Source organism: Macaca fascicularis, chromosome 5, assembly GCF_037993035.2.
Source record: "Macaca fascicularis isolate 582-1 chromosome 5, T2T-MFA8v1.1".
Taxonomy (NCBI): Eukaryota; Metazoa; Chordata; class Mammalia; order Primates; family Cercopithecidae; genus Macaca; species Macaca fascicularis.
Window position 1 is genome coordinate 54,466,080 of NC_088379.1, and position 13,012 is coordinate 54,479,091.

The 13,012-nt window shown below is 35.6% G+C and overlaps 1 protein-coding gene across 1 annotated transcript; it reads left to right on the plus strand.

Moving 5' to 3' along the window:
- The first annotated feature begins 7,193 nt into the window (after positions 1-7,193).
- Positions 7,194-11,195, plus strand: GK2 (glycerol kinase 2). The gene has a single exon (XM_045391941.3). It carries the CDS (start codon positions 9,353-9,355, stop codon positions 11,012-11,014), a length of 1,662 nt encoding a protein of 553 aa, XP_045247876.1. The 5' UTR covers positions 7,194-9,352; the 3' UTR covers positions 11,015-11,195.
- Positions 11,196-13,012: the final 1,817 nt, after the last annotated feature.

Sequence of the window (13,012 nt, forward strand, 5' to 3'; positions counted from 1 at the left end):
TAGACCAATACGTATGTCTCCTAGTATTGAGATTATTCATTATTAATAAACATTATCAGTAAATATGTATTAGAATAACAAATATGCAATGAGTTCACTATGTATACTTCCATGTGATGTATGTTGTTCTATCAATATAACAATTCTAACAATAGCTGTTGGGAGGACACCAGTAACAATAGCTGTTGGGAGGACACCATTTCATCATTTTAAATTATAGTTAATTATTTGGTCAATTCATTTCTTCTTTCTTTTTTTTTTGAGACGGAGTCTCACCCTGTCATCCAGGCTGGAGTGCAATGGCACAATCTCAGCTCCTTCAACCTCCACCTCCCTGGTTCAAGCGATTCTCCTGCCTCAGCCTTCCGAGTAGCTAGGGTTACAGGCACACACCACCATGCCCAGCTTTTATTTATTTATTTATTTATTTATTTATTTTGTATCTTTAGTAGACATGGGGTTTCACCATGTTGGCCAGGCTGGTCTAGAACTCCTGACCTCGTGATCCCCCTGCCTCAGGCTCCTAAAGTGCTGGGATTACAGGCGTGAGCCACCACGCCTGGCTGGCCAATTCATTTCATTCTAAACACTTCAGCAAGATAACACAGAAATTGATATATAGCTCTTGTTTTGCACTATAAAACATATTTTTCTGTCATTTGTCATCTCTGTAAAATTAAATTTACATGTTTCCCCTAAGCTGAATAAAAATTGGTAAAATGAACTCTAGTCTACTGAAGAATAGTTTGTCCATGTATGACTTAACTGTTTTGGTGGATTCAGAAAATTTCCAGGGTCACCCTAGAAATTTCTCTTTTAGTACTGCCTAATTATCAGAAACAAAGTAGTAAATATTCAAAAAGATTCAGCATTAAGCTGAACTGTTTTGATGTCTATTTTAGGATATCCTTTAAAAAATGTAATTGTTCCATCAGAACCCTAAAGCGGAGTCTAGATTTATTTGTGCTTCCAATAGGAATGGTGACCTCTGAAACAGCCACCTGAAGATCACCTGAGAGTTTCAGGATGACTATATGGTGATGTAAATGCCAAATATATGTTCTGTTTTCCCTAAAACCTGATAAACCCTGAAAGTTGGTTGGGCTATCCAACTGTCTATCAATAAGTAATACCTATTAAATGGTTCTATATGCCTAGCATGATGTTAAAATGGGTGGCCAAGACAAACAGACAGGGAGCTGCCTTTGTGGGGCTTATATTCTGAACAATTAATTCAAATGTAACAAATGTAAGAAAACAGAAGAACAAGGTTCAACAGGGAACTATAGCAAGGTGATTTAGCTATAGTTAAGGGTTCAAGAAAGGTTTATTAGAGGAAGGAAAATGAGCTGAAGTTACTTTGGAAAATATATACATAGGGGAGAAGGTGGAATGTCCAAAAGGTAAGTCAGCATAAGGTTTAAGCCTACTGGAACAAATTAACAAGCATGTGGCTGTTTATCAGTAGACAGTGGATTGTGTCCAGATCATCTAACTGAGAGAACAGAACTCTATCATTCCTTAGAAACGAATACAAAATAGAAGTCTCTGTTCCACCCATGACTACATTTTGGAAACTGTCTAGGACTAGAATGAGACACATTGGTAACTCAGGTGACAGAGTCTATACCTAGGTCTGGACTTCATGGTAATATTCACCTTTAGTGACAGAATATTGCATATGCAATAGAAGAAAAGCCTACCACCATCCTGCTCCCAATACAGCAAGTCTCTCTCAAAATGACATCACCTGTCTAGTCATTATCTGAATGAAAGTTGGCAACCCTAATTTACACATTACCTTTCAGGGTTATTAACATTTCTTAAATAACACTATCAAAATGTTATGATAATTTTGATTGCTCCTTGAACACAATTTTTCTTTCATTAACTTAAAATAAATATCAAGTTTCATTAGACAATATTTAAAAAAAAATCTTTAGGTTTTAAGAAGACGAGGAGTTTCTTTAGATGTTACCTAAATTTTACCATTGAAAAAAAAAGTCAGAGACGTGATTTGACTTGCTAAAGATCATAAAGCTAGAGTCAGAGCTGGAACTAAAATTCTAATTCTCATTCTAATGTAGTTTTCATGATTATATATAAATATTTGTTATATGTACATTTTTTCTCTCAAGCAAATGGGATAATGACTGGATATAGACCAACAACCATATTCAGGAAATAACTACTGGTCAACTTATTAATTAGGATTCTATTATGTGACAACTGTAATTTTATAAAATAGAATGAGATCTTAATATTAATAATAGTAATAGTGTGGGTTTGAGTCACAATTTGCAGTGATCATAAGGAATGACTATAAGAAACGAGAGCACAAACTCTGACAGCAAAAGATGTTTAATATGGCTTTAATAATGACCCAGTGACAATAACCCCAATTTTCCCAATTCAGTTTGACCTCCACGCTCTGTAGCTTTTTTATTCATTTTGTTGACATATGCAAACATTACACACAAGAAGAGCAAGGAAACCTTTCCATCACATTGCCTTAACACACTTGTTCTGTAAAGTATGTGCAGGCATTTCACAGAAAACCCACTAGAAAAATACTCCGCTGGAACGCTTTACTAAAGGCAAATTCAATGCTCAAGGAAAGGCCACAGTCACTGATTCTTGTATGTGGCAGCACTCTGTCCCCCATGCTTTTCACAGAGCATCTGCACGCTCTGGGTCTCGTGCAAGGGACATGATCAAAACAGTCTTTTGTTCTTCTACATCTCTTCTTCTCCATCCAGGTAAGAAGACGTAGAATTACACGGTAGATAATAAGTGGATGGAATCAAATGACACCTGCCATCTGCAGGAGTGTCTATTTTGCTCACTTAGCAACAACGAACCGTAGTGTGCCTTGAAAATGATACACATTCCCCTCTCCATCTCCAATATACATACACACATACACACATTCCGAGGAAAGGTTTAAAGCTTTTTTTTTTCTCTCTCTCAAAAAAAAAAAAAAAAAAGATAGAGGTGGGCAAGAATGAGCATCTTTCACATTCTGCATTTTCAGAGTAAGTATCCAATGCAACTTGCCATGATAACTAAATTTATTATTAACTGTGTATTTCATGATGTTAGTGACAATATGTTAATGTGATTTTTCACGTCCTCCTGCAGTGAACAGATGGCTCCTTTTACTTTACTTTCCACATCAAGTGTGATTATTTCTTGGTGCCAAAAGCCACCTGCCGCTCCTCGGTCTCCAGTCTAATTTTTTATGTTGGTAAAACACAGCAGGACTTGTTATCAGTTGGATGGCGTCTTAATAAAAGGAGACATGCCAACATATTGACATCATGTTCAAGGGGAAATTTCAGCCCCTTCAAACCCTTAGCCCCCTTTTCCCACCTTCTTTCAAAAAGTGAGGGAAGAAAACAAAAAAAAAAATTAAAAATGAAAAATAAATGCAAAGATCCCATCAGTTTCAAGATGTTTGATTACAATTATTGGGCCTAGAGCCAAGATGCTGAATTGGTCTCCCTTTGTTCCTAAACCCAAGCACCTCACTCAGGGCTCTGATCTTTCATCCTGTGTAATGATAATTAGCTGTAACATATTCCAAAGTCAAATGTAAGCAGGAATACATTAACATTGAGATCAGTGTCAGGGCAATTTTCACTGAGAAAATGACAAAGAACACACACACACACACACACACAAAATCAATCAAACATTTCAAGATTCAAATATTCATAAAATCACTTCCAGATCCGTGAATATTAAACTCATTGGCTTGTCTGTCATGTAATGCTTACCTAAAATGCCAAGGGCTCCTAATGTGAATGCAGTGGCTCCCACGGCCCATGCATAACAGAGAAAACATGAGTAATAAACCACGGTAGCTTGCTTTAATTTTTCCTTTCTTCATTAGAACAAAGAGGGATAGTACGTTAGGTGATTTGTGGTCCAAGAAGAGGTCTTCCAGGCGATTGGATGGCATGGCTCTCAACAGCTGGTCCAGCACATTTGGGAACAGCATGTAGAAAAATGCATCAGTGTTTTGAAGATTACCAACTGTGATGATGCATTGGTTATGACACGGTTTTAAAAAGTCAAATTTGCTAGCCACAAACTATATAAATGAATGCTCTTACCATCAGGTTACATGCTCTCAAATTCAACACTAAGATAAGCCCAAATTTGGTGAAATCTAAACTTTCCACTGATTCCACTCTTGAGATTGAAAAGAGTAGCAGCATTCTTAGATGTCTGCAATTTCTTTCTAAGAGCCAAGGCATTAAACAGGCAGCTGTTTCCTAGAATTTAAAAAGTTTATAAAAAGCAGAAGAAAATGCTTACAATAAAAGTATAACTATCTTAATAAAAATCATGCATAATTAATGATTTTCTTGGAATGAACAACTATAACTAGATTATTCTGCCACAGAGTCTCTCAAATTGATGTAAACATAATAGTGACATTTTATTCCATTCACTCAACTGTCCCTCCAAATAAAAAAGCCTGTATGAAATAAGCCTCTTTGCACTGTTTTGCAGCTTGATTAGCTGTTATTTACATCACACTTTCCTAATATTTTATTATGAAAATTTGAAAACATATGGAAAGTTGAAAAAACTTTTATCAACATCATGTCTACACATATATTATATAATTATCATTTTATTATACTACTTTTATCATATCTTTCTATCTTTCCAATCCTCTATCTCTTCATCAATCCATCTTATTATATCAGATTGAAAATGAGGCCTGGTGCGGTGACTCATGCCTATAATCCCAGCACTTTGGGAGGCTGAGGCGGGCAGATCACTTAAGGTCAGGAGTTCAAAACGAGTCTGGCCAACATGGTGAAAACCCGTCTCTACTTAAAATACAAAAAGTAGCCAGGCATGGTGGCAGGCCCCTGTAATCCTAGCTACTCCAGAGGCTAAGGCACGAGAACTGCTTGAATCCTGGAGGTGGAAGTTGCAATGAGCTGAGATTGTGCCACTGCACTCCAGCCTGGGTGACAGAGCTGTCTCAAAAAAAAAAAAGAAAGAAAAGAAAAGAAAAAAGGAAAAAGAAAAATGAATAACCAATAGCCTATCCGGCAAGCAAAATTAAATTTATCTTGACTTTATGATGATTGCTTAATATAGTGAGAGCCATATTTAGTGGTGCTCATTAATCCATTCAGCAAATACTTTTTGAGTTCCTGCTTTGGGTGTAAGTGCTGAAAATACAGGATTGAATAAAATAACCAAGGTCCCTGACTTCATTGAACTTACAATTTAGTGTGCTTAACAGGAAAAAAAATAATTAAACAAATGGCTCTCTAAAACATGCACAGGAAACTACGTCATTAAGATAAGTACATTTAGCTGGTACTGTTCTTAAAGGTTATAACAAGGGCAGTAAGAATGTTTGATGCACCACTATATCAAGGCTTATAATGAAATCCATAGATAGCAACTCTCAAAACATATTCACCATGTTACTGACTGAATTAGCAAATTTTAAATGTTACAATGTGAACATTATTTAAAACCTTCAATACTAAGTAGCTGCACTTTAGACGAGTAGCCTTAAAGGTAAATGAATAATATACAAAGTCAACTATGTTAACAACTCTAGTGTTTAACAACCCCATAATAAAAGACTTTTTGAAGAAAATCTCCTGATACATTTTTTTTGTTGTTGTTGTTTCGACTATTCAGAACAGTATGTTCACCATTAAAGCATTTATGATTTTGTGGAATTTAATACAAATGAAATAACAATTTGCTTGTAAAATTGAATGCCTTCACAAATAAGGTAGTGCCACCAAATATTTCAGAAGTGCTTAAATCCTACATTAGAATATAAAGAAGCTATTATAGACAACCAAAAACTTTTGTTTTGTTGATTTTGTTTTGTTTTGTTTTTGAAATAAAGAAGATAGTGGCCTTCATTTAAGCTCCTTAGTTTTCATTTGTTTGTTTAAAATACTGCTTATCAGCTTTGGTTAAACCCATCAGTAGTTTGCAATTACTCTAAGGAAGCTATTTCAATTTGGTAAACTTTCTAAACTAAATTGAGATACTTATTATCTGATTATTTAGCGGCTACAATTTATTATCAGTGAAACTACTATATAAGCCAGTTCTTTATAAGCAGAACTGATGATTTTATAAATAAGGCATTTGTATTAAAGACAAAATACTTAAAGTATTCCCAGACTCATAAACTAATGGAATTAGAACATTTGTTTGTAAATATTGGTGTGGCCGGTGAGAAGGGATGTAGAAAAGAAGCTTTGGGTCAAATTTTTTTATTGCGTACATTAATCTATATACACAATGTTTACTCTTGCCAAATACCTGGAGAGAAAAAAGTTAAAACAATGTAAATACAAATTTGTTCCATGAAAATGTAGACATATTATGGTTAACTGGCATATGTGTAAATGTTGCCTCTAAAATTTTGTTTGGAAAAGCTTTGATAGAATTTTAAAAACAAAGACACGACCAGGAAAATCTGATCCAGTTTTTAATGATTTCTATACCTTACTTTGCAAATTAAGTCTGGATGTTCTTTCTTTCTCAGACTTCGTATTATTTCCTGAAGGGTTTTTGCTTAAATAAAAAACATGACCCAGTTAAAATAGTGAAATAATAATATCACAGTTAATTTTTATGTTATTTTCTATCTTGTTCTATTTGTTTTTACTGAAGACAAATGGGCCTTATCCTTGAGCTAATTCAGAAATGTAGCCTATGCCCTAATACAGAAAATTGCCATTCATTGGCTGCATATTCAATATATTTCAATTAGTGATTAAATAAATCTTTATTCACCAACTTTACAGTTAATCTGAAAATTTAAGTTTCCATTTAGTGGAATTCCACTCTGTCCACGATGTAGTAAAAAGGATTTGGATTTACCTTTTCATCTAAAACAATCAAAAATGGAAAAAATAGATGAAATAGTTCACATAATGTGCAAAATATGCAGCAACAGTTCACAAAATGTTGGATATCAGGGAATGAAAGGCAGTAATTTCTTTTTTTTAATTTTTTTAAAATTTTTTTAGCTCATACAAATAATATTTAACGAAAAAAACCTATTATCCAAAACAAATAAATTTATGAGAAGAGTAGCATTGTTTTACATTTCTGAAAATGTCTTTAAAATGTTTACTTGAAGATCACTGGGTTCTCATGTCTGCTTCTTCATTCATCTGTTGCGATTTGTTGTTTGGGTTGAAGTATGTGAAGAAATTTTGCTTCACAAAAATATGTAGTTAGAAAAGACAGGATCTTGGGGACTTCAAGAGTCTTTATCAGAGAACTATTGCTTTATGTGGTTATTACAGTTTAGTCCTTATGGATATGTACTGTGAATATTATATGCAGGCCATCATGCTCTCATTTTAAAAGAATCACCCAAATTGATAATACATCTCCACCTGTAGTTCCTTTTGGCTCTCCATCGCTCATTTTTTGTTTCATCTTTACTGACTACTTAGTGATATTTTTGGTGCCATTATCCCCATTATGAAGGGGCTTCTTCAGATTCCTAAAGGATTGTTGGTATTTATCTTAGATTTCCTCAGCCAGTTTCTTAAAGGTGTTTCATAAATTTTTTCTTTTTTTTTTGGAATGGAGTCTTGCTCTGTGGCCCAGGTTGGAGTGCAGTGTCGTGAAAGGCAGTAATTTCTAAGAGGTGAGAAACAAATGACATGACTACTAAGATTTCCCCAGCTTAGTTTCTTGAGAGAGTTTTGAAGCCACAGCACAGAGACAGGGAACCCAGTTGAAACTCAGTAGAAACCTATGGCAAGGAGATTAAGCTGAGAGCCTAGAGAAACCAAAGAAGCTAGACTATGCCAGGCATAGCACTGGAGAAAAAAGAGTTGCACAGAGAGAGAACTCCAGAGAGCTTTAGAGGGTCCCCAGTGAGTACTTAGTTGGGTATTGATCAGTGCATGTGTATGAGAAAACTACTGAGGCTAACGAAAGATGCAGCTGGAAAGACTAGAGATAACAGTATCCAGTGGTCACTCAGGGCTGGGAGGAATTACTGTTCCAAACAGTCTCATTTGTCAGGGGTGTTGGGTAGCATACATAGAAAGATATCTTTACAGTAAAGAGGAATAATTAGCCCCAGACTGAATACTGTCCTTGCGCCATCTAAGAAATCTTAAAAGCAGACGCAAAAGAATTGAACTGTTTCCAAGTAATTTATCTGTATCCCAAAACAAAAATCAAGACCATTTATAGGACTACAAAAATATCAAGCACCCAGTCAGGTAAAATTCACAATGTTTGGAGCATCTAATTAAAACTCATCAGGCATGCAAAGAAACAGGAAATACAAGCCATAATAAGGAGATAAGCAATTAATCAAAATTGAACCAGAACTGACACAGAGGTTAGAATTGCAGAAAATGAAATTAAAAGTTATTCTAACTGTATTCCATGTGCTCAGAAAGTTAAGTAGATATTAAAAAACCCTAATTGAGCTTCTAGCGATGAACACTACAATATGTGAGGTGAAAAATTTACTGGATGAATTAATAGCAGAGCAGACATTGGAGAAGAAAAGATTAGCGAACTTGAAGAGATAGCAACAGAAACTACCTGAAATCAAGCACAAGGAGAAAAGGTAATTATAATGAGTGGAGTACCGAAGGGACAGAAGACACAGAATCAAATACATTTGAAGAAATAATGGGCCCAAAGCTTTCCAAAGTCGATGAAACCTCTAAACCTACAGATTCAAGTAGCTCAGTAAACCCCAAGCAAAGAAAATAAGAAAACTATTCCTAGACACTTCATGATAAAACTGAGCAAAATCACTGACAAAGAGAAAAACTCTAAAGATAGAGAAAAATAGACATGTTAAAAATAACAGCAAAGTTCCCAACTGAAACAGCAAGAGTAGAAGGTAGAGCAACAGCTCCGAGGTCCTGAAACTTATAAAGAAAAAATATGTCAAATAGAATTCTATACCCAGAGAAAATACCTTTGAATATTACTATGAAATATATTTCAGATGTTCAAATTGGGAAGAAATCATCTCCAACAGACCTGCGCTGCTAAAAAGGAAAATGATAACGTGTAGATATAGATCCACACAAAAGAATGGACACTGGTGACTGTAATTACATGGATAAATATATGATTTAAAAAAAAAAAAAAAAAAACTTGAATCTTAGAAGACAACTGAGTGGCTGGGTGTGAGGCCTGGGCTGGAGGGGTGGGGTGAGAAGGCGCCGCGCCAGATAAAGGGCAAAGGTTGCCTTGCGCCTGCGCCTTGTGTTCCTGACTGGCTGCGCTCCCTGCCCCCAACACCACCGTCGTCTGGGAAACGGTCCCAGAGCTGCTGAGCCGACCTACTGGTGTCATGGCAGACCCGAAGACAGCAGCTGTGGGGCCGTTGGTGGGAGCGGTGGTCCAGGGCACCAACTCCACTCGCTTTCTGGTTTTCAGTTCAAAAACAGCGGAACTACTTAGTCATCATAAAGTGGAATTAACACAAGAGTTCCCAAAAGAAGGATGGGTGGAACAAGACCCTAAGGAAATTCTTCAGTCTGTCTATGAGTGTATAGCGAGAACGTGTGAGAAACTTGACGAAATGAATATTGATATATCCAACATAAAAGCTGTTGGTATCAGCAATCAGAGGGAAACCACTGTAATCTGGGACAAGTTAACTGGAGAGCCTCTCTACAACGCTGTGGTGTGGCTTGATCTAAGAACCCAGACTACTGTTGAGGATCTTAGTAAAAAAATTCCAGGAAATAGTAACTTCGTCAAGTCTAAGACAGGCCTTCCACTTAGCACTTACTTCAGTGCAGTAAAACTTCGTTGGATGCTTGACAATGTGAGACATGTCCAAAAGGCTGTTGAAGAAGGTAGAGCTCTTTTTGGTACCATTGATTCATGGCTTATCTGGAGTTTGACAGGAGGAGTTAATGGAGGTGTGCATTGTACAGATGTAACAAATGCAAGCAGGACAATGCTTTTTAATATCCATTCTTTGGAATGGGATAAAGAGCTCTGTGACTTTTTTGAAATTCCAATGGACCTTCTTCCAAATGTCTTCAGTTCTTCTGAGATCTATGGCCTAATTAAAACTGGGGCCCTGGAAGGTGTGCCAATATCTGGGTGTTTGGGGGACCAGTGTGCTGCATTAGTAGGACAAATGTGCTTCCAGGAAGGACAAGCCAAAAACACCTATGGAACAGGTTGCTTCTTACTATGTAATACAGGTCGTAAATGTGTGTTTTCTGAACATGGCCTTCTGACCACAATAGCTTACAAATTAGGCAAAGAGAAGCCAGCATATTATGCACTGGAAGGTTCTGTTGCTATAGCGGGTGCTGTTATTCGTTGGCTAAGAGACAATCTTGGAATTATAGAGACCTCAGGAGACATTGAAAAACTTGCTAAAGAAGTAGGAACTTCTTATGGCTGTTACTTTGTCCCAGCCTTTTCAGGGTTATATGCACCTTATTGGGAACCCAGTGCAAGAGGAATACTCTGTGGTCTTACTCAGTTTACCAATAAATGTCATATTGCTTTTGCTGCATTAGAAGCTGTTTGTTTCCAAACCCGAGAGATTTTGGAAGCCATGAACCGTGACTGTGGAATTCCACTTCGTCATTTGCAGGTAGATGGAGGAATGACCAACAACAAAGTTCTTATGCAACTACAAGCAGATATTCTGCATATTCCAGTAATAAAACCCTTTATGCCTGAAACAACTGCACTAGGAGCTGCCATGGCAGCAGGAGCTGCAGAGGGAGTAAGCGTTTGGAGCCTTGAACCCCAGGCTTTGTCGGTTCTCAGGATGGAACGATTTGAACCACAGATCCAGGCCACAGAAAGTGAAATTCGTTATGCCACATGGAAGAAAGCTGTAATGAAGTCAATGGGTTGGGTTACCAGTCAGTCTCCTGAAAGTGGTGATCCTTCTATCTTCTCTAGTATGCCTTTGGGATTTTTTATAGTGAGTAGCATGGTAATGCTAATTGGAGCAAGATATATCTCAGGTATGCCGTAATAATACCAGCCAGGGAGTCCCAAGGTGTAAACATTTTACATAATGAAAGCATACAGCAGTTCTGCCTCTGAATATAATGACACTATTATAGACTCTGATTTTGTTTATAAACCACTTGCTACATGACCCATGAAAACCCTGGACTTGTGACCTGAAATAAAGAAAATATGTTAGAAGAGCACTGTAGAAATATTGTGTTTTTTAACATCGACAGGGTTGGGCCAGCCATCTTGAAGGCTGACCCCCTCGATTGCCATAACATTCTGCCCCATTCTTTCTAAAATATAGGCTATTAAGATTGTATTCATGGAATCTTTTTATCAACTATCCTCTAACACTTATGGACCCAGATTTGGTTCTTTGTGTTACACACACTTGATTAAGAGCTGTAATTAATCTGCTAAAATTAAGGGACTTTTTGTCATTGTTATTCTTGTTTTTAATAGGCTACAAATCCTCTTTTCTACATATTAGAGCAACTACATCTTCACTGAATGTTTAAGGGAAATATTTGCTAAATTCCTACAATAGAAATTTAGTATTTTCATATTTTAGATATTTTCCTGAAAAATATTTTTCAGATTGAAATTTGTCAGACAATTTACATGATCTCACTAATTACCATTTTACTGAATTATTGTGTGAATCCTAGAGGGACAGGGACACTATTTACCTTTTTTATATCATCTGTATCATATAGAGTAGCTCATTTATAAGTTAAAAGTACATTGTAGTCAGTAGATTATAACATGGATGGTCCTAAATACTTTAAGGTAAACAGCTATATACATTTTGGGGCAATGTGTATACATATTATTTATCAGGAGAAACCAACAAAGGCTACATGTTTTATGTATGTATGTTTTATGATGCTACAAAAAGTATGTTATGATTACACCAGTATTTCTTATAACTTACCCTTTTAATATATTAGCTGGATATGCGCTGGGAAAAAAACACTGGAATATTTCAGCAAATATTGCTTTCAAGTAGGAAAAAACAAATGACTGTTCAAACAAAAATAATAATATAGTATGAAATTACAGCATGTCTAAAAGAAAACAATAGCAAATAAGGGGATAAATGAAGGTGTAGTAGTTTGAGACTCATATACTGTGTGGGAAATGATATATCACTTGAAGTTATAGTGATAATGAAAGATATATACTATAAATCCTGAAATAACAAAACAAAATGTTATAATTAAAAGTATACATTAGAACTAAGAAAATATTTAATTCTAAGATACAAAACAGATGAGGAACAAAGAAAAGGTAGGAAAATATGTTTAACCCTAACCATACCAACAAGCACATTAAATGCAAATGATTTGATTACCCCAATTAAAAAGGAAACTTGTTAGATTTAAAAAGCAAGACCAAAATACACACTGCCTCCAAGAAACATACTTTACACATAAAGGAAAAAATAGGTCAAAAGTAAAAGGATAGAAAATGGATATACCCTGTTAATAACAATCAAAAAGAAATATCAGAAAGTAAATTTCAAAGCAAAGAACATTAAAAGTGATAAGATCATTTGCGGTGATAATGGGGTAAATTCAAGAGGACATAACAATTCTAAATATTTATGCATCTCATGATGGAGCTTCAAAATACATAAAATCTTATAGAACTGAAAGAAAAAATAAAAAATTGTGCAATTACAGGAAGATATTTCAATACCTCTTCCTCAATATTTGATAGAAAAAGTAGTTAAGAATTTACTAAGATATGGATTTTAACAATACTATCAAACAACTTGACTTCATTGACATCTATGGAAAATGCCACCCAACAATAGGAGAATACATATTCTTTTCAAGTGCACAGTGAACATTTACCAAAATAGACCATATAGAGCCAAAAAGCAAGCCTCAAAAAATTAAAAAAGATTTGTAACAAAGTATGGTGTCTGAGCACATTAGAATTAAAAATTGACACTAGAAAAATCTTTAGAAAAGTCCCCAAACATTTGAAAACTAAATGAAAAACTTTA